General features: G+C 43.0%; 1 protein-coding gene and 1 long non-coding RNA gene across 2 annotated transcripts; both read right to left on the bottom strand.

Moving 5' to 3' along the window:
* Positions 1-1,087: 1,087 nt before the first annotated feature.
* LOC127931277 (uncharacterized) lies at positions 1,088-1,839 on the bottom strand. Its single transcript, XR_008140594.1, has 3 exons — positions 1,719-1,839; positions 1,479-1,622; positions 1,088-1,142 (listed from the first exon to the last, which is right to left on the bottom strand). It is a non-coding gene; the product is annotated as an uncharacterized LOC127931277 (long non-coding RNA).
* A 107-nt stretch (positions 1,840-1,946) lies between these two features.
* Positions 1,947-14,595, bottom strand: LOC118375844 (tumor necrosis factor ligand superfamily member 11-like). Its single transcript, XM_035762468.2, has 4 exons — positions 14,218-14,595; positions 11,426-11,461; positions 4,888-5,023; positions 1,947-4,629 (listed from the first exon to the last, which is right to left on the bottom strand). The coding sequence occupies exons 1-4, from the start codon at positions 14,410-14,412 to the stop codon at positions 4,184-4,186; spliced, it is 813 nt and encodes a 270-aa protein (XP_035618361.1). The 5' UTR covers positions 14,413-14,595; the 3' UTR covers positions 1,947-4,183.
* Positions 14,596-22,128: the final 7,533 nt, after the last annotated feature.

A 22,128-nucleotide genomic window follows, 5' to 3' on the forward strand; every position in this document is an offset into this window, starting at 1 on the left:
CAGATATGCACCTTTTAAACATTATTTGTTTAATATTGTGATAATTATCATTATCGAATGAAAAAATATATAGATATGGTGATAATTTATTTGCCATATCGCCCAGCCCTACCTACTACTAATCCCTACTACACTGCACAGCTCGGGCATGATATGATTTATCTCTAGAGAAACTGCAGCTAAATGTGCCTGGTCAATAGAGCGCACAGAAAAAAAACAGAGCAAAATGGAATTCCAATATTTGAACAGTCAGTCAATTAGTCAGTCAATTATCTGATTAAAACTGAAAAATAACCGGCATTTCGGTTAATTGCTCAGCGCTAACCATATGACAATAGCTGTAGGGTGAAGATGAGGGTTAGACCATATGACAATAGCTGTAGGGTAAAGATGGGGGTTAGACCATATGACAATAGCTGTAGGGTGAAGATGGGGGTTAGAGCATATGACAATAGCTGTAGGGTAAAGATGGGGGTTAGACCATATGACAATAACTGTAGGATAAAGATGGGGGTTAGACTATATGACAATAACTGTAGGGTAAAGATGGGGGTTAGACCATATGACAATAGCTGTAGGGTAAAGATGGGGGTTAGACCATATGACAATAACTGTAGGTTGAAGATGGGGGTTAGACCATATGACAATAGCTGTAGGGTAAAGATGGGGGTTAGACCATATGACAATAGCTGTAGGGTAAAGATGGGGGTTAGACGATATGACAATAACTGTAGGGTAAAGATGGGGGTTAGACCATATGACAATAACTGTAGGGTAAAGATGGGGGTTAGACCATATGACAATAGCTGTAGGGTAAAGATGGGGGTTAGACCATATGACAATAACTGTAGGGTGAAGATTAGGGTTAGACCATATGACAATAGCTGTAGGGTAAAGATGGGGGTTAGACCATATGACAATAGCTGTAGGGTGAAGATAGGGGTTTTCACCTACATCACTACCACTGTTTTCACCTACATCACTACCACTGTTTTCACCTACATCACTGCCACTGTTTTCACCTACATCACTGCCACTGTTTTCACCTACATCACTACCACTGTTTTCACCTACATCACTACCACTGTTTTCACCTACATCACTACCACTGTTTTCACCTACATCACTACCACTGTTTTCACCTACATCACTGCCACTGTTTTCACCTACATCACTACCACTGTTTTCACCTACATCACTACCACTGTTTTCACCTACATCACTACCACTGTTTTCACCTACATCACTACCACTGTTTTCACCTACATCACTACCACTGTTTTCACCTACATCACTGCCACTGTTTTCACCTACATCACTGCCACTGTTTTCACCTACATCACTACCACTGTTTTCACCTACATCACTACCACTGTTTTCACCTACATCACTACCACTGTTTTCACCTACATCACTACCACTGTTTTCACCTACATCACTACCACTGTTTTCACCTACATCACTGCCACTGTTTTCACCTACATCACTGCCACTGTTTTCACCTACATCACTACCACTGTTTTCACCTACATCACTACCACTGTTTTCACCTACATCACTACCACTGTTTTCACCTACATCACTACCACTGTTTTCACCTACATCACTGCCACTGTTTTCACCTACATCACTACCACTGTTTTCACCTACATCACTACCACTGTTTTCACCTACATCACTACCACTGTTTTCACCTACATCACTACCACTGTTTTCACCTACATCACTACCACTGTTTTCACCTACATCACTACCACTGTTTTCACCTACATCACTACCACTGTTTTCACCTACATCACTACCACTGTTTTCACCTACATCACTGCCACTGTTTTCACCTACATCACTGCTACTGTAAAGGATGATGAAACACATTATCCATAATTCATAGTATGCGTTTTGCATTCATGATAAAAATAATGTTTAACAAACGTCAAACCTATATATAAAAGTAATGATTTTATTAGTTAAATTGACATAAATAAACATCAAATAAAAAAAAGAATGTACAAGATTTTTAAACTTAAGTTTGCTACGGTCTTATGATGGACAGTATATTCTGCTTCGGCTAGGCAAGTGCACACAGAATTGTCATAATAAAAAAATACAAATACAGAATTTAACATTGAGCCCCTGTGTTTGGACAATAAAAGCGCATCTACTAATAAACAAAGTACTTCCTACTGTAATACAGACATCAAATACACAAGATTTTACAGCAGACAGGTCATTTAAGCAATGGTCGAAATCTGCATTGTTATAGCTAATAAATAAATACATTTAGTGCATATTCTCATTTACCTCAAAGAGTCAAATGAAAAAAGGAACTATAAGTTAAAAGGTGGACCAAAGTCAATTTGGATCCGTTAGTTTCATAAAGACAGGAATCTCTGCTCTCCTCCCCTACGGTAAGACAGGCCAGCTATCTTCAGTATGCATCTTCACATAAGTTGTTTATGCGTTTTGATAATCATTACTTGTAGAAACCACCAAAAACTGGACAAAATAGTTCAATACTGTGTAATTTGGGGGAAAACGAATCAAAATAAGAAAAAATACTTTTGACCCAAACCCCAACCATGTTCCCCTCAGTTAATGGGATGATTGCAGCAGGTCTCTCCTGGTTAAACTAAGTACATGCAGTTATGGAGTACTTCTATACTCACTTTTCTGTATTTCCTTGGAAAACAAAAATCAATAGTGATTGATACAGTATTTATCATTGTTCTTACACAGCTGTTGTTATTCCTTTAAATAATGTCTATGTAATATTACATGTTGCCTGGGCCTGAATGGACAGTAATACTGTGTTAACTACTGAATAACCTCCTCACCCTCTAAACTTGAATTCATCCTTACCCAAGAGAGACAGAGGAGCATCATTGGCTAATGGCTACACTATACTTATGGTACACTCTTAGAAAAAAAAGGTGCTGCTGTGGTCTAAGGCACTGCATCGCAGTGCTGAGGCATCACTACAGCCTGGAGTTCGATTCCAGGCTGTTTCACAGCCGGCCATGACCGGGAGTCCCATAGGGCAACGGACAATTAGCCCAGCATTGTCCGGGTTAGGGGAGGGTTTGTCCGGGGGGCTTTCCTTCGCTCATTTCGCTCTAGCGACTCCTTGTGGCAGGTTGGGCGCATGCAAGCTGACTTCAGTCGTCAGTTGAACAGTGTTTCCTCCAACACATTGGTGCAGCTGGCTTCTGGGTTAAGCGAGCAGGTGTTAAGCAAAAGCATGGCTTGACAGGTCATGTTTCAGAGGACGTATGACTCGATCTTTACCTCTTCCGAGCCCGTTGGGGAGTTGCAGCGATGAGAAAAGATCGTAACTATCAATTGGATATCACAAAATTGGGGAGAATTTTTTTTCTCCAAAAATAAAAGGTGCTATCTAAAACCTAAAAAGGGTTCTTCAGCTGTCCCCATTGGAGAACCCTTTGAAGAACCCCTTTTGATTCAAGGTAGAACACTGTTGGTTTCAGGTAGAACCCTTTTGAGTTCCATGTAGAACCCTTACCTGGAACCAAAAAGGGTTCTACCTGGAACCAAAAAGTGGTCTCCTATTGGGACAGACGAAGAACCCCTTTGGAACCCTTTTTTCTAGAATGTACCAAAGTGTTCACTGGTGGAAACTACATACCCCAGCTGTGCTTCTGTTCAGGACGATGACAATGTTTTGTAAACTATGAGGGGCCAGACTAGCGATGAGGAATGACTTTGTGTCGGCTGATAAACAGAAGATAGGATCCACACTGCTATACTTTGAAAACACATCGTAATAACAGTTTTCAAAAGTGCTCCCTGGAATGGGAAATATCAACAATATAAAATGGTTGATAACTATCAACTTTATAAAATGTTGAACTGAAAAGCATCCTGTGCAGTTTTGAACCATAAGGAACAGGTTAAGTCTATGTGTGAACGGCATATGGGTTTTGTTGAGGCCTAGTGAGTGAACGGAGGTATCCATATCACCTCACTTAAATGACTGCATATCCTAATTCTCTATCTGGTTAAGAGCAACATAGCCCATTCCTTTCAATAAAAAACTCGAACAAATCAAATACAAATTCAGTAATGTTACATATAACAAGTGCTCTGTATCTCTCTCAGTGGTTCTTCGGCAGTTACGTCTATAGAACGTTCAGTAGCACATCCTCCTCCTCCTCTGTACGCGGTTTCAGTTCCCGATCTTGATCGCCCCAAAGTACGTCCCCTCTGGTTCAGGATCCAGCATCCAGGCATTGGACACATTAACAAACAGTCCATCCCCTTGCTGTAGCATCACCCCCCTGCCCTGCTGGGCACAGTACATGTTATACTGAGAGTTATTCCAGCGCATGGTGCTGCCTGTCTTCATCAGCACCACAGACTTGCTGGGCAGGGACGTGTGTTTCTCGTGGGAGATGTACTGGATGAGCTGGGCGTTGTTCACGTCCACGGCCTGGGGCGTAGCATCGCCAGGCTCTGTGTCAGGTCCCAGGTCGTAGTAGCGGAAACAGGTCTTGGCGTAGACGGAGTACAGGCCTGGCTCATCCACCAGGAGACGGCCGTCATGGTAACGCATCTTCTTCAGGTGGCCCTGCGCCTCATCCCAATGGATCATAGCTGCTCTCAGCTCCCCTTCTGGAACAATACAAATACAACAGCTAATCAATAAATTAATGAATCAATCAGTCAGTTGATCAACTAATCAGTAATACAATCAGTCAATCAATCAATAAGTCAGTCAAAACAATGATTATGTTATTAGTCAAATCTGTCTGTTTGACAGAGGTTGTCAGAATTATATTTCCACCATTGTACTGTATACTAGTATTGGTTGCAGTAGGCTAGTTCTAGCTGTAAGCTGTGGCTTACTGTTGGCTATTGCTATGGACTTACTCTTCACATAGTCTATAGTTGCTCTGATTGGTAGATGAGCTGATGGAAGCCCCTCCCTCCCCTGGTTCTTGCAGCGTTGTCTGCCTTTCCTCGGGTCCTTCAGGGCGTCGAACATGATGGGTTCCATCTGCACTTCCTGCGGAAATAGAAAGGGTCATCAACGGGACGCTACAATGCATGTCAGAGCAGAGTGGAACTGTGAGAGGGCGGCAGCGGAGTGAGGAGATGAGAAAACAGCCATCAATAAAATACAATTGTATTGGTTGGGTACAAAGTTTAGCAGGTGTTATGGCAGGTGCAGTAAAATGCTTATTTTCCTAGTCCTATCAATCAATGCAGTAAATGTCAATAAGCACACAATAATCCAACATTTTGAGAGGAAAACTCACCTTAATGAACTGAATGATGAAAATATTGGAATAAAGTAGGCTAATGCAATTGAATGAATGTATCAAATTCTTGCTCATACTGAAACTCCCAAAGTCATATCCAACAATTAGCCTATACTAATTTAAAAGAAAGAGTTTGGGAAATCCTGACCTAGATGATCATTATTGACACTATTATTGCCATATCTTCAATCTAAGCCTACTAGAAAGTGTGTTCCCTCAGGCCTGGAGGGAAGCAAAAGTATTTCCGTTACCCAAGAATAGTAAAGCTCCCGTAACTGGCTAAAATAGCCAACCAATCAAATCAAATCAAAATTATTACCAACCCGTAGTAAACTTTTGGGAAAAAGTTGATGACCAATGCTATTTGACCAATGCTATTTTACTGTAAACTAATTGACAACAGACTTTCAACACACTTATAGGAAAGGACATTTACACAAATGACTGATGATTGGCTGAGAGAAATGTATGATAAAAATATTGTGGAGGCTGTTTTGTTAGACTTCAGTGTGGCTATTGACATTATTGATGATAGTCTGTAGATGGAAAAACTTGTGTTATGGCTTTACACCCCTTGCTATATTGTGGATAGAGTTATCTGTCTAACAGAACACAGAGAGTAATGGAAGCCTCTCTAACATAATACAGGTAGATTCAGGAATTCCCCAGGGCAGCTGTCTAGGCCCCTTACTTTTTTGAATCTTTACTAATGACATGCCACTGGCCTGAGTAAAGCCAGTGTGTCTGTGTTTGGGATAACTCAACACTATACACTATACAGCTACTACAGCAAGTGAAATCACTGCAACACTACAATAAAGAACTGCAGTTAGTTTCCGAATGGGTGGCAAGGAATAAGTTAGTACTAAATATTTCAAAAACTAAAAGCATTGTATTTGGGACAAATCATTCACTAAACCCTAAACTTCAACTAAAACTTGTAATAAATAATGTAGAACTTGAGCAAGTTGAGGTGACTAAACTGCTTGGAGTAAATGTATTGAAAACGAAATACAGAAATATCTCATTTACATAAGTATTGACACCCCCTGAGTTAACATGTTAGAATCTGTCATTTAGGTTAGTAATGTAGAGCAACTACAATGTTGTTGATCCATCCTCAGTTTTCTCCCATCACAGCCATTAATCAATGAAACTCAATCAAATGTATTTATGAAGCCCTTTTTACATCAGCAGATGCTACAAAGTGCTATACAGAAACCCAGCCTAAAACCCCAAACAGCATGCAATGCAGATGTAGAAGCACGGTGGCTAGGAAAAACTCCCTAGTAAGGCAGGAACCTACAGTAGGAAGAAACCTTGAGAGGAACCAGGCTCGGGGGTCAGTCTTCTTCTGGCTGTGCCGGGTGGAGATTATAAGAGTACATGGCCATTAAGACCAGATAGTTTTAAACACATCTTGAAGGACAATGTAACTATTTTAAAGTCACCATTGGCCTCATGGTGAAATCCCTGAGTGGTTTCCTTCCTCTCTGGCTACTGAGTTAGGAAGGACGCCTGTATCTTTGTAGTGACTGGGTGTATTGATACACCATCCAAAGTGTAATTAATAACTTCACAATGCTCAAAGAGATATTTAATGTCTGCTTTTATTTGCTTTTTTATACATCTACCAATAGGTGCCCTTCTTTGCGAGGCATTGGAAAACCCTCCTGGTCTTAATTGTATTTGTGGGGTACAGAGATGAGGTAGTCATTAAAAAATCATGTTTAACACTATTATTGCACACAGAGTGAGTACATGCAACTTATTAAGTGACTTACTCCTGAACGTATTTAGTATTGCAATAACAAACGGGTTGAATACTTATTGACGCAAGACATTTCAGTGTTTCATTTTGAATAAATTTCTTTTTTCTAAAAACATAATTCCACTTTTAAATGATGGGGTATTGTGTGCAGGCCAGTGACACAAAATCTCAGTTTAATACATTTTAAATTCAGGCTGGAACACAAAATGTGGAATAAGTGTGTCAATAGTTTCTGAAGGCACTGAATCGGCGTTAACAGAGGCATGGGCTTCTCCTGATACTGAGATGCGCTGTCTGTCGTGGTCTCATAGATCATCATTCTCCCGAGTGCACTCCAGCCTATTCGTATCGCTAAATTGAAATATTTAAATCATCAGAAAAATAAGTTTAATCATGGCCACAAATTTCTCTGGCTCAGCCAATATTGGAATCCTGGCACCGCTAGTGTCTGCAGCTGAGAGAGAGCTGTAGTAGGCTAAAAGGTACTCAAGACACAGTTTTTTATTTTCTTAATACAGCACGGCAAGCCCAAAACCCGCCCAGCCCAGTCCGAACCAATTCACAGAATTTGAGGCCTGGCCGGCTGTCAGGTTGGAGCTGAGAATGAGGGCTCTAGTGACCGCAAACCTCTATCTAGAAGTGATTTATCGTTAGCCCAATCATAATACTTTCTTAGCAGTTGCTAGCGCCACATATTTCAACCAATGCTTATTTCATTGTCTATTTTAATTATAGCTTATGCTGTGTGTGTACAGGCGTGCATGTGTGTGTTTCCCACACACTTCTCCCATTAGTTCTGCCTAGTGAACCTCTAAGCCCGGAGCTCTGAGTTGTGAGCAGCACCAGAAATTGTGGTCTGGTTCTGGGACCCTAGGGCTGCTGGGTAATGTCACCTTTCAGATGGATGTTCCTTTCAAAGTTCTGGCACATCTTCTAAATCTGATTAGATTCACCCCGGGAGTGGTGCGATGACATGTGTATCCCCAGTCAGAGCTACAGTACACAGACTGGAGACAAGACGCAGCACATAGAGAAAAACACCGTCTCTATGCAAGTAAACAGCCTGCCTCACTGAACAGGTTCCGTGTGAAGACCTACTGTCTGTCTGCTAGAGATACTTACTTCCAGAACAGACACATCCTGTAGATGTTTCAACTTGTTTTATCATTTCAGTTATAATGTCCCACATTATGATCAGCCCTGGTGTGCCAGAAATCTAATTTCCGCTCTACCTTGAGCCAATAAATACAATTAAATACCAGAAACAAAAGCGAAGTGTTGACTTGAACACTGTTGAAGATTGTTCTTAAATGACCTGAAAACCACAAATGGACACACAACACCTCTGAATAGGAATGGCACAGAACATTTCAAATAAAACAAGACTACTGCTCTGGAATGATCATCACGGTGGTTTGCAGCAACATTAGTGCACCTGCATAATACTAATATTAAGTCTTGTATATTTACTCACAAAACAGGAGCAGACAGACTTGTGTGATGTCCAGTCCAAGATCAGTACAGTCTCTCTTCCAAAAACAATTTGCTGTGTAAACATGTTTCTAGAAACGTGGTTTAGAATTAGACAGGGTAAACAAGTCTGGCCAAGGCTATGGAGAAATCACGAACTAACTCCCCCCTGGCCCAACAATTTGGCATTTAGCTTTGATTTGTGGTGAGACACTGGACCAACTCATGCCTCCTTACCAGGAAGAGAAGATGACTTTCACTGGAGAGCTACAGAGCAGAGGCTCAGGCTGGGGTAGTAACTGTTTACTACAGGACTGTAGTTATCCACTCCAGTGATGCACTGTATTATTCTATTGTATCACCTTTCACCCAGTTCAGTCCACTGTCCACTGTGCAATAGACTACAGCCATGGGTCATCAGTTCCAACCCATTGAGCTCTGAGTACCCTGTGCTCTCCTGGTCCAATCCACAGGTGAAATATGTCTGGATCAAAGAGCACTTAACAAAAGCAAACATGAGACGTGGCAGCTCTCAATAATACCTGCTCTTTAACAAACCCACTCATTTGTCAGCGAAGTAACACTGGTCCCTGGGAAGACTAACACAACGCACGCACCCATACACATACACACACATCCCAGGGCAGACTCTATGATCACACACAGGGAGCCAAATAGACCTTTCAGCCTCACACCTCATAAAGCCTAGAGCAGGGTTCACTCTGCAGCCTGGAGGATGGAGCAGAGCTGAGACTACAACATGGGAACCATCCCAGTCTGAGATGTCAGCCTGATGACACAGAGGCCTCCTCAGTCCAAGGCAAAGCAGAGACAGCAGAGCAGAGTGGGTGGTTTGTCTAAGCACTCCTCTGGGGCAACAAGGGCAAATTCAAAATACATTATGGGAAACTAAACACAGCTAAGCAAAGCAGAGCGGATTCCTTTCTTTCTGTGTTGTTTTAATTCCTGAAAAGATTCTGCTGTTGCCGGGGGAAACCTGTGCCAGCAAGATGATGGAATGTTCCAAAAATGATTTAGACCTCAACAATGGTGCATTCCGCCACGACCACCGTTCTACGCCACTGTTACTGATGAGCGAAGATTACTCTGAACACATACATACGTTATGCCACTGTTACTGATGAGCGAAGATTACTCTGAACACATACATACGTTATGCCACTGTTACTGATGAGCGAAGATTACTCTGAACACATACATACGTTATGCCACTGTTACTGATGAGCGAAGATTACTCTGAACACATACATACGTTATGCCACTGTTACTGATGAGCGAAGATTACTCTGAACACATACATACGTTATGCCACTGTTACTGATGAGCGAAGATTACTCTGAACACATACATACGTTATGCCACTGTTACTGATGAGCGAAGATTACTCTGAACACATACATACGTTATGCCACCGTTACTGATGAGCGAAGATTACTCTGAACACATACATACGTTATGCCACTGTTACTGATGAGCGAAGATTACTCTGAACACATACATACGTTATGCCACCGTTACTGATGAGCGAAGATTACTCTGAACACATACATACGTTATGCCACTGTTACTGATGAGCGAAGATTACTCTGAACACATACATACGTTATGCCACTGTTACTGATGAGCGAAGATTACTCTGAACACATACATACGTTATGCCACTGTTACTGATGAGCGAAGATTACTCTGAACACATACATACGTTATGCCACTGTTACTGATGAGCGAAGATTACTCTGAACACATACATACGTTATGCCACTGTTACTGATGAGCGAAGATTACTCTGAACACATACATACGTTATGCCACTGTCATTAATGAGTGAAGATTACTCTGAACACATACATACGTTATGCCACTGTTACTGATGAGCGAAGATTACTCTGAACACATACATACGTTATGCCACTGTTACTGATGAGCGAAGATTACTCTGAACACATACATACGTTATGCCACTGTCATTAATGAGTGAAGGTTATGCAGGACACTTAGCAATCACCGCCGCCAAACCATGACATAATTTAATTGGTGCCCCATGTACAATACAGTAAATTACAGGCAAATCTGACTCTAGGCCCACCCCCCAATCCTCGCTTTATTGGGGAGATGAAACATGTCTGACCCCTGATCAGTGGGTAGGGACTATGAGGATGGCTTGACCTCTCTACAGGCTCCTGACCACACTGGGGTTAGGGTTTGAAGCTGGGTTTGGCTTAGGGTGTACATTTGCTGTGGTAGGCACAAAAACAGAACCATGGGAACAGCAAGACTAAGCGCAAATTTGAGAATGGGTAACCTTTTTTGGTTATAATATAAATGTCTCACCATTTACCTACTGTACACCCCGTGCTGATCATACTGTTCACTCATGGGTGCAAGTTATAGGAGGAGGAAATGCTTACCAGGTGTAATCTGTTATAGTAACCCCTTGTTCACTTGCTGAACATACACACCGTGGTGGTTTCCCAGTAGTTTCCCCCGGCTATTGATATTCTGGTTTGGCCAAATAGGATTGCCATAGGCTAACTCCCACACAGGACAAGGCTGTTTCGTGTCAAAGAATCAGTGAATGAAGCCAAAAAGAAAACAGCTTCGGAATTTATATCCTGTAGATACTGTAATCTGATAAAATACTGTAATCTGATTTACTTTCGAAATGGCAATTATCTTTTTGATTACATACCAAATAGTGTAACAAAATAACATCTGAAATAAGATTGTAAAATAAATTGTAACCCAACAATCTCTGAGATTTAATGACAAACATAGCCTATTAATTGTAGCTTACCAGGAAGTCCCGGACAACATTACAGTAAAAACCCTCTAATGTGGACCAATGAGAGGGTTGGTTATTATGATCAGACAGGGTTTGACTCACCTCCATTGGCTGCTGCGTTGCAGAGGAGAGATCGACCTGGAAACAGAAACACGGGCATTAGGAAGACACATATTACCTAACAATCCCCCTAATTTATCAGAGTAAAACAGACACAGTTTGTTGACAGGTAGTCTGAAGCGTGTCACAATTCACTGACTGAAACCTGGAAGACCTACTCTGACTTTTAGTGACTGCTTGGCAGGCAGTGTATCCATAGGTTAGAGGTGCCAGTTCTCTGTTCAGGTCTGCACCAGGACTCTTCAACCATTCCCCATACCCATAGCCATACCAATTCCCATCAATAATACCCCCATCTAGAACCAGATGTCCTGTACATCCTGGTCTCTCAGATCCTGAGGCACGGTGCTGTGCTGCCTCCTACTCCCCCATCAGATACAGTAACTCCTACAGATGTTCAGACAGGGGGATCAGTGCATCTGGTCCTTGTGCCAAATACAACTCTAACAGCCATCTCTCATTTTTACATTTTACATTTAAGTAATTTAGCAAAAGCTCTTAAACCAGAATGACTTACAGTACAGTAGTGAGTGCATAAATGTTCATACTTTTTCGTACAGGTCCCCCGTGGGAATCAAACCCACAACCCTGGCGTTGCAAGCACCATGCTCTACCACCTGAACCAGGGACATCACGATAATGATACTATCACGATACTTAGGTGCCGATAGGATATGTATTACAACTCTAATGCTTCAAACAACCGACAGCTTCATTGCGCAAAATAGTATGCATCATCATCTGGATGTGTGTGCAACAAAAGGTCAACATTCATCCTTCTGCTACCATTTCTGTCAAGCAGTCTGCGCACACAGTTTGATGCATACGTTCGATAAGTCCAATGTATGTACCACACCGAACGCAATGCAACTGCCTCTGCAACTCATTGCTGCAAGGCAAACACAGCGTTCCATTGGAAATTAATGTCATTCTGGTGTACCAAAATGCATGACACTGTCAGTGTGTTCGAAGCGTGAATGTATTGTGATTCAATACTGTGATTTTATTGCGATTCGATTGTTCCAAACATATCGCTCACATATTGTCTGCTACAGAGAGACAAGAGAGCCATGAGAAAACAAGTTTAATTCAGTCATGGAAATAACAGTTGGTAACAAATTGGCTCCCTATTTTAAAAGAAGATGGAGAACAAGCTATGAACAAAAAAAATGGAGTTTTTGTGCAGGTACATCCAACCAGCACAAAAATAAAAATGCGATACTGTCAAAAGGATACATCGTCAAAAAAAATATCCCGATATGTAAATGTATAACGTTTTAGTACCATCTCTCTTCCCTTCTTTTTCTGCCCGTCTCCTGTTCTCTTTCTCTATCCATCCTCTCCTTCTCTCTCTCTATCTAGCTATATATCATTCTCATCACACTGGGCTCTTCTCCAGGAGTTAACAAGCTCCCAACACACACCACTGTGTTTATGCCAAAGATTGGTCAACTAACATTGACATCATTCTACAGCAGGCTCTCTCCACACACACACACACACACACACACACACACACACACACACACCATTCTGGGCTTCATTAGGCCTGTGTGTGAAGACTGATGGAGCATCATGATGGAACTGAAATGTTTTCTTGTTGTTTGGCTTGTTGAAACATGACCATCATTCAACTGTAGAAACCACCATAAAGTAATGATAACAACCCAGAAATAATGTTAATGCTGTGTCTTATACAAGACTGATTGTGCAGGGTGATAGTGGTACATGACAGGTTAGCTACCTGACTGGCACTGAGGCACATCAATATCACTGACATGTCATTCTGTCTCTCTCTGTGCTGAGGGCTCACTGGCTTGACTGGAGAAGACCTGGAGCTAAAATAGAACAACTGCTAAATATTCCTATTGTATTTTGTTACTTTGGCAATACCAATGTGTAATTATGTCATGCCAATAATGTCATGTTTGAATTTGAAAACATCTTACGTAGAGATTATTGGATGGTTTCTAAAACCACCTACCCCAACTACATCATACACTTTGAGAAACATTTGTTTATTCTCATTTCTGAAAGAAAACTGTTAATAACAGTGTAAACATTCCTGCTTCAGTAAAAACAGATGCATTTTACAAACAAGATTCGTTGAATGACATCTTTATTTAGACAACACTATCCCCATCTGGCAACACTCATTATTGAGATTTATCTTTGTGAAAACGGGAGATTGCTTTGATAAGGTCTGTGACATGGAAAATACTGTCTCGCTGATATAATTGAACTCTTTATAATCTGTGCAGACAATCTCATCAGTAGAGAGATGTGCTATTTCAGAGTGCTGACAGCTGGTTTTACTATTGGGGACAAATTCATAGAATTTCCACCACTGACTTTCGAGAGCAGAGATTGTTCAAAAGGAAAGTGCTCGCGCACTTCAGCCGCAAGTTCCTCAAGAAGTTGCGAGCCCAAACTGTATCCGCAAACCTGCAAGCTTGAATGATATTCAACCATGTGCGCTTGAAACAGCAAAAGGCTATAGGTTTGGGTATTCCAACAGTTTAATGTAGCCGGCCCACTTTTCACTCTCAAGTTTAAACTTAATATGTGTCAATTACAATTTCAAAACTGTGCAACAATTTTTGCAGATTGTTTACCAGATTGTTTGTCAGGCTGATTGTTTAAAGTCGAATTTAATATAACCACCCGCAAGTTCAAGATATAATGCTGACGCGCACCTCTGCACATGTCGCAACTCGCAAGTGTGTCGCATAGTTATGTTATCACCCGTTGTGCGTCTTGGAAGTGTTTCTTACCTCTTGGAGATAACCTGTCAAGTGTAACAAGATCGCCACACTCGATGCAATCTGCAGCAATCCCATAACAGCCAGAGTCACGAATATAAACGGTCTATATTTGGGTTCCGAGCCATGGGACGGGTGGTAGCGGGACTGAGCGCCCTCCATGTCGGCGTGGTTCCTCAGGTAGCCTCGGTAATCATTAGCTGCCATGGTGAGTCCTGGTGCTCTGGATGAATAGACTACTCTTACTGGAAGGAAGGAAGTTCTGAGTTTCTGACAGAGGAGAGCTATAAACAGTGGGTGGGCAGAAGACTAGCGGCTCCCTCTGTAGAGAGACAGCCAATCAGACGAAAGATATCTTTAGTCTAGTGTGTGTGTGTGTGTGCTACCGTTAAAGACAACGTCGTGCATACACACAAACATACACAGAACCATGACTGTGGTACAGGACAGGTTCATCTGGGCTCTTTATAACACACAGCAGTTGTGACGCGTCAACCCCCCTCCAGCCAAACGAGATCATCTTCCCCCTCCGACGGTGATGGAATGATTGGCAAAGTTACATTTGCTAGATTAAAAAAGAGATATGGCAGTTATAACCACTTTATGAAGGTTTTATAATGATAAGAGTCCGGGAAGATTTCCCTTGAAGAGTAAATGTAGATGATGGACTTATAGCTTATACTTTGAGAACCAATAATCACCTAAATAAAGATATATAGTCAGGGAGACTGGCATGGAAAAATGTGTAGAATTGAAGGAATGTGTAGAATTGAAGGAATTGAAGGAAATTAGCTTTAAAACTGCACATTTTTCTCTGAGCCTAGCTCAGCATAGCAAAATGTAGCAAAAAATAGCAAAATGTGTAGAATAGCAGGAAAATAACTTTAATACTGTAAGCATTTCTCTCAGCCACATGGCAAGGTGTGTAGAGTTGCAGGAAATGTGTTTTTTTGTTGTCTCTGCGGCCAACAGGGGGCTCTAAAATGTACAGTGCCTGATTTTGTACCCCATTATGTCAAAGTGCAATGTTTGGGGCAAATTCAACACAACACATCATTGAGTACCAATCTACATATTTTGAAACATGGTGGTATCTGCATCATGTTATGGGTATGCTTGTCATTGGAAAGGACTTGGGAGATTTTTGGGGGTTAAAAAGGAACGGAGTAGAGCTAAGCACCCGCAAAATCCTAGAGGAAGACCTGGTTCAGTCTGATTTCCAACAAACACTGGGAGGGAGACAAATTCACCTTTCAGCAGGACAATAACCTGAAACGCAAGGTCAAATATATATGTGAGTTGCTTACCAAGACAAAATTGAATGTTCCTGAGTGGTCTAGTTACAGTTTTGACTTAAATTGGCTTGAAATTCTATGGCAAGACTTGACAATTTATTTTACTAGGCAAGTCAGTTAAGAACAAATTCTTATTTTCAATGACGGCCTTACAACAGTGGGTTAACTGCCTGTTCAGGGGCAGAAGAACAGATTTGTACCTTGTCAGCTCGGGGATTTGAAATTGCAACCTTCTGGTTACTAGTCCAATGCTCTAACCACTAGGCTACCCTGCCAACACTGTCTGTCAAGCAATGATCAACAACTAACTTGACAGAGCTTGAAGAAAATGTTAAATAAGAATGTGCAAATATTGTACAAACCAGGTGAGGAAAGCTCTTATAGACTTACCCAGAAACACTCACAGCTCTTATAGACTTACCCAGAAAGACTCACCGCTCTTATAGACTTACCCAGAAATACTCACAGCTCATATAGACTTACCCAGAAAGACCCACAGGTCTTATAGACTTACCCAGAAAGACTCACCGCTCATATACACTTACCCAGAAAGACTCACAGGTCTTATAGACTTACCCAGTAAGACTCACAGCTCTTATAGACTTACGCAGAAAGACTCACAGGTCTTATAGACTTACCCAGAAAGACTCACAGCTCTTATAGACTTACCCAGAAAGACTCACAGGTCTTATAGACTTACCCAGAAAGACTCACAGCTCTTATAGACTTACCCAGAAAGACTCACAGCTCTTATAGACTTACCCAGAAAGACTCACAGCTCTTATTGACTTACCCAGAAAGACTCACAGCTCATATAGACTTACCCAGAAAGACTCACAGCTCATATAGACTTACCCAGAAAGACTCACAGGTCTTATAGATTTACCCAGAAAGACTCACAGCTGTGATCACTGCTAAAGGTGATTCTAACATGTATTGACTGGTGGTAATACTTATGTAAATTATATTTGTCTGTATTTCATTTTCAATACATTTGCAAAATGTTTCTAAAATGTTTCATTATGGAGTATTGTGAGTATATGGGTGAGAAAAAAAAAGTGGAGTAAGTCAAGGGGTATGAATACTGTATTTTTGACGACTGCACCAGCGACCACACCCACGCCCACCACCTCAGCCCCATTTTGACCCAGAAAGAAACCTGTCATGACATTACAAGGTCATTAGAGAAGTCATTCCCTAATATCTCTGTGATTCACCCTCTTTCTGTAACTCAGGATACGAGTGTCTTCCTCTGTTTGTTTGTGTGTGTACCTGTGCGTGCAACTCCTCAACCTCAACACCCACGTATTGTCTTCCCCTCATCGGATGATAACACTGACCCACATTGGATCTGTCACTGTATCATAGCATGTATACAACGACAGACAGACTGATCTTCCCACCCCTCTGATCTGACAAGACAGATAGGCTTCCCAGGCACATGGCCATGCCTAGAGGTGGGTGACATGATATATCAGTCATATGAGTGGTGTCTCCTAAAGACCAACACCCTACATAGCATTCCTGAAGGTAATGTTACTGTACATTTGGTAACGCCAATAAGGGCCTGTGGATTATCATTCATAAACATCTCTCTTGTTGAATTGAGGGGATTTTATAAAGTAGCAACTTCTCATCTGTGTAGAGGAAAGTGATCTGTGTATTTAATCTGACCATCAATGCCTTTAAGCCAAGCCAAACCAAATCAAATCAAATTGTATTAGTCACATGCCTTGTAAATAACAGTGTAGATTAACAGTGATATGCTTACTTACGGGCTCTTTCCAACAATGCAGAGAGAAACATTTTGAAATAAATAATAACATAACAAATAAATACACAAGGACTAATGATAACTTACTGTAGCTATATATGGGGTACCAGTACCGAGTCGGTGTGCAAGGGTACGAGGTAATTGAGGTAGATATGTACATACTGTATAGGTAGGGATAAAGTGACTAGGCAACAGGATAGATAATAAACAGTAGCAGTAGTATTTGATGAGACAAAAGAGTCTGTGCAAAAAGGCTCAATGCAGATAGTCAGGGTAACTATTTAGCAGTCCTGTGGCTTGATCAGGCCAACCACTGTCATGTCGTCAGGAAACTTAATGATGGTGTTGGACGCAGTAGTGGGTGAACACTACACCCACTACTGCCTCTCCCATCTCCTTATTGGTTTATAGAAGCAGGTACCCACGTGCCATCTCCTCATTGGTTATACCCACGTGGGTGACTGAAAAACGAATGAGGTCGGTGGAGGTAATGCACCGAATTTATGAAAGTTGCCAATCGCAATATAAATTCCAGAGAAGAAAAAGCCTGGAAGGAGGAGAGGTGACTAGAAACGATTCGGTTGACTGTTTTATGTGTGGATTAATTGTCAGAGTAGAGGACCTTGTGCATTTCAGGTAAAATAACAACTCAATGTTTATATCCCAGGACAAATTAGCTAGCTAGCAACAGCAAGCTAGCTAAATTGGACACATTAGCTAGCAACAGCAAGCTAGCTAAATTGCCATAAATGTTTAATGCTTTTCGACCTGTCCCCAAATTAATGTAATTGGTTCACAGTTTGGGTTCCGTGTAATAGAGATTGCATCATCTGTGGATCTGCTGGGGCAGTATGCAAATTGGAGTGGGTCTAGTGTGTCTGGGATAATGGTGTTGATGTGAGCCATAACCAGCCTTTCAAAGCATTTAATGGCTACAGATGTGAGTGCTACTGGGCGTTAGTCATTTAGGGACGTTACCTTAGCGTTCTTGGGCACAGGCTCTATGTTGGTCTGCTTGAAACATGTAGGTATTACAGACTGGGTCAGGAAGAGGTTGAAAATGTCAGTGAAGACGTTTGCCAGCTGGTCAGCAGCGCATGCTCTGAGTACCTGTCATGGTGAATGTTAACTTGTTTAAAGATCTTAATCACATCTGGGGCGACAGGTAGTCTAGTGATTAAAACAGGCCAGTAACCAAAACATTGTAAGATTGAATCCCCGAGCTGACAAGAAAAAACATCCGTCGTTCTGCTCTTGAACAAGGCAGTTAACCCACAGTTCCTAGGCCTAGTTAAATAAATAAAATAAACATTGGCTGCGGAGAGCAAGATCACACAGTCGTCCGGAACAGCTGGTGTTCTAATGCATGGTTCAGTGTTGCTTGCCTCGAAGCGAGCATAGAAGGCATTTAGCTCTTCTAGTAGACTTGCGTCACTGGGCAGCTCACGGCTGGGTTTCCCTTTGTACCTGTCAGAGCCGGCGTAGTATAATTTGATCTTAGTCCCGTATTGGCATTTTGACTGTTTGGTGGCTCGTCGGAGGTCGGATTAGTGCCCCGCTCCTTTAAAGCGGCAGCTCCATGGTTTCTCGTTGACGATGCAGTTATTATTGAAGCCGGTGACTGATGTGGTAAACTCCTCAATGTTATCGGATGAATCCAGTAACATATTCCAGTCTGTGCTCGCGAAACAGTCCTGTAGCTTAGCATCCGCTTCATCTGACCACTTCCTGTTTGAGTTTTTGCTCGTAAGCAGGAATCAGGAGGATAGAGTTATGGTCAGATTTGCCAAATTCTCCTAAACTAATCTAACCCTGAGCATAATCAAAAAAAATTGTGACTGGATTTAATGACGAGTATGAACTTGCAGCATTCATGCTATTGGGCTGTTGAAGTCACTACCAAACCCAATAAACTTTACAAACCAGTCCAATTCAATAAAATAAAATCTTAATCTGTCCCCTTAGGGCAATTGGTTCCTCTCTGCTGCCTCAGCCTTTTCAGTGTGAGTAATACAGGATCTCTAAACTGTATATAATATCAACATCCCAGTGATCCAACTCAGGCCAGGAGAATTACACTGGAATTACCTTCCTACTTTACTCTGTTTTCTGATGACAGCAAAAGAAACAACAGCGTAGTATTTGAAAACCCAGCAGAAAAAAAAACGTTCTTTGAAACAAATGTTATTTTAGGCAGACACTGTGACAATAGAAAGGGGGGATGGAGAGGGGGTAGGTCGGTGAGTTTGCGAAATCCATGCGAATCTCTGGGTGCCAGTGGAGTTCATGGGAGAAACGTGGCTTAGGTCTTCAGCCCTAAACCAGCAAACCTCCTGGCGCTAGAAACATTTAATACTCCATCATTATGGGCTTTTTGACTGCACAAAACCACACACATGATTTCAGTTATGTGCATTAACACTATATTTCATTTGTATGCAATGGATGTCTCGTTGGCCATGCTTAACAAACCGACCTCCATCTCCTGACAGACACCAAGGTCACTACCATTGGAGGTGAGCGAAACACGTCATACTTCAAGGACCTCCCTGACATCTTTTAACATGGTTTGCAAACTTGCCTCTCATTGGAAGATATTTACTTACACTCATTTGATAGGAGAGGAAAACATGGGGTCAGGATCAGAGTTCAGCCAACAACCTCCTCTCTTCCCTTTCTCATGACCTCTTGAACTTGGCTGCCTGTGCCCTGGCCATGTGCTTCTGGCTCTGCCTCTCTCTGTGACTCTACCTCTGGCTCTGCCTCTCTCTGTGACTATACCCCTGAATCTGCCTCTCTCTGTGACTCTACCCCTGGCTCTGTGACTCTACCCCTGGCTCTGCCTCTCTCTGTGACTCTACCCCTGAATCTGCCTCTCTCTGTGACTCTACCCCTGGCTCTGCCTCTCTCTGTGACTCTTCCCCTGAATCTGCCTCGCTCTGTGACTCTACCCCTGGCTCTGCCTCTCTCTGTGACTCTACCCCTGAATCTGCCTCTCTCTGTGACTCTACCCCTGAATCTGCCTCGCTCTGTGACTCTACCCCTGGCTCTGCCTCTCTCTGTGACTCTACCCCTGGCTCTGCCTCTCTCTGTGACTCTACCACTGGCTCTGCCTCTCTCTGTGACTCTACCCCTGGCTCTGCCTCTCTCTGTGACTCTACCCCTGGCTCTGCCTCTCTCTGTGACTATACCCCTGAATCTGCCTGGCTCTGTGACTCTACCCCTGGCTCTGCCTCTCTCTGTGACTCTACCCCTGGCTCTGCCTCTCTCTGTGACTCTACCCCTGGCTCTGCCTCTCTCTGTGACTCTACCCCTGGCTCTGCCTCTCTCTGTGACTCTACCCCTGGCTCTGTGACTCTACCCCTGGCTCTGCCTCTCTCTGTGACTCTACCCCTGGCTCTGCCTCTCTCTGTGACTCTACCCCTGGCTCTGCCTCTCTCTGTGACTCTACCCCTGGCTCTGCCTCTCTCTGTGACTCTACCCCTGGCTCTGTGACTCTACCCCTGGCTCTGCCTCTCTCTGTGACTCTACCCCTGGCTCTGCCTCTCTCTGTGACTCTACCCCTGGCTCTGCCTCTCTCTGTGACTCTACCCCTGGCTCTGCCTCTCTCTGTGACTCTACCCCTGGCTCTGCCTCTCTCTGTGACTCTACCCCTGGCTCTGCCTCTCTCTGTGACTCTACCCCTGGCTCTGCCTCTCTCTGTGACTCTACCCCTGGCTCTGCCTCTCTCTGTGACTCTACCCCTGGCTCTGCCTCTCTCTGTGACTCTACCCCTGGCTCTGTGACTCTACCCCTGGCTCTGCCCCTGGCTCTGTGACTCTACCCCTGGCTCTGCCTCTCTCTGTGACTCTACCCCTGGCTCTGTGACTCTACCCCTGGCTCTGCCTCTCTCTGTGACTCTACCCCTGGATCTGTGACTCTACCCCTGGCTCTGCCTCTCTCTGTGACTCTACCCCTGGCTCTGTGACTCTACCCCTGGCTCTGCCTCTCTCTGTGACTCTACCCCTGGCTCTGTGACTCTACCCCTGGCTCTGCCTCTCTCTGTGACTCTACCCCTGGCTCTGTGACTCTACCCCTCGCTCTGCCTCTCTCTGTGACTCTACCCCTGGCTCTGTGACTCTACCCCTGGCTCTGCCTCTAGCTGTGGTCCTGTTAGCTCCTCTCCTGGTCAGGGGTGCTTGATAATACACTGTGAGAACCTGTGTTTAGCTGTGGCTTTCCTGCTGTACCCTCAGCTATTTCCTCTAGCCCAGCAACCTGGACCAGTGGCCGGCGGCAAAGCAAAGGTTTGGGTGCTATTCAGGTATGGTGTGTGTGTATGTGTGGTACTCCTCTGTGTTTTGCCATGAGCTGTTCTGGTCTCTACCAGAGGGGAGTGGGGCGGACCGAACCCAACGCTCTTTCACATGGAGACAAGCACCTGAAGTTGGAAAGAGAAAGACGGAGAGAGAACGAGATAAAAACAATCTGTGTAAAATAGACCCACTAGTGTTCTTGTATGGTCTATTAGGGAGATTGTTTTGAGTGGACATATGAACCCCTACCTCTATAACCACTAATAAAATTTTAACAGCTCACCCGCAGCCATTAACCCTTGTCCTCACCTTAGCTCATCAGTTCTGACAATATCACCACTGTCCTTTCTACCATGGCCATATAGTGGCTATCTGATTATTAGCCCTCCCCAGGGCACCGTCTGAAGTAAGTGGTACGAGGTTAGAGTTCAGAACTGGTGCCTAGTGTGTGTCAGACTGTAAAGTCACAGTGAGAAGAGAAGGTTCCAGCAAGTCTGGACTTCTCATAGCTATTTCTGTTTCAAAACAACCAGCATGATTTCACTGGATTCAGGTTATT

This window comes from Oncorhynchus keta, chromosome 7 (genome assembly GCF_023373465.1).
Source record: "Oncorhynchus keta strain PuntledgeMale-10-30-2019 chromosome 7, Oket_V2, whole genome shotgun sequence".
NCBI lineage: Eukaryota > Metazoa > Chordata > Actinopteri > Salmoniformes > Salmonidae > Oncorhynchus > Oncorhynchus keta.

Coding starts and splice junctions, on each gene's coding strand:
- LOC118375844 (XM_035762468.2), bottom strand. CDS start 14,412: ATGGCAGCTAATGATTACCGAGGCTACCTGAGGAACCACGCCGACATG. Junction 5,024..11,425: donor CAACGCAGCAGCCAATGGAG/GTGAGTCAAACC, acceptor CTATTTCCGCAG/GAAGTGCAGATGGAACCCAT. Junction 4,630..4,887: donor AACTATAGACTATGTGAAGA/GTAAGTCCATAG, acceptor GTATTGTTCCAG/AAGGGGAGCTGAGAGCAGCT.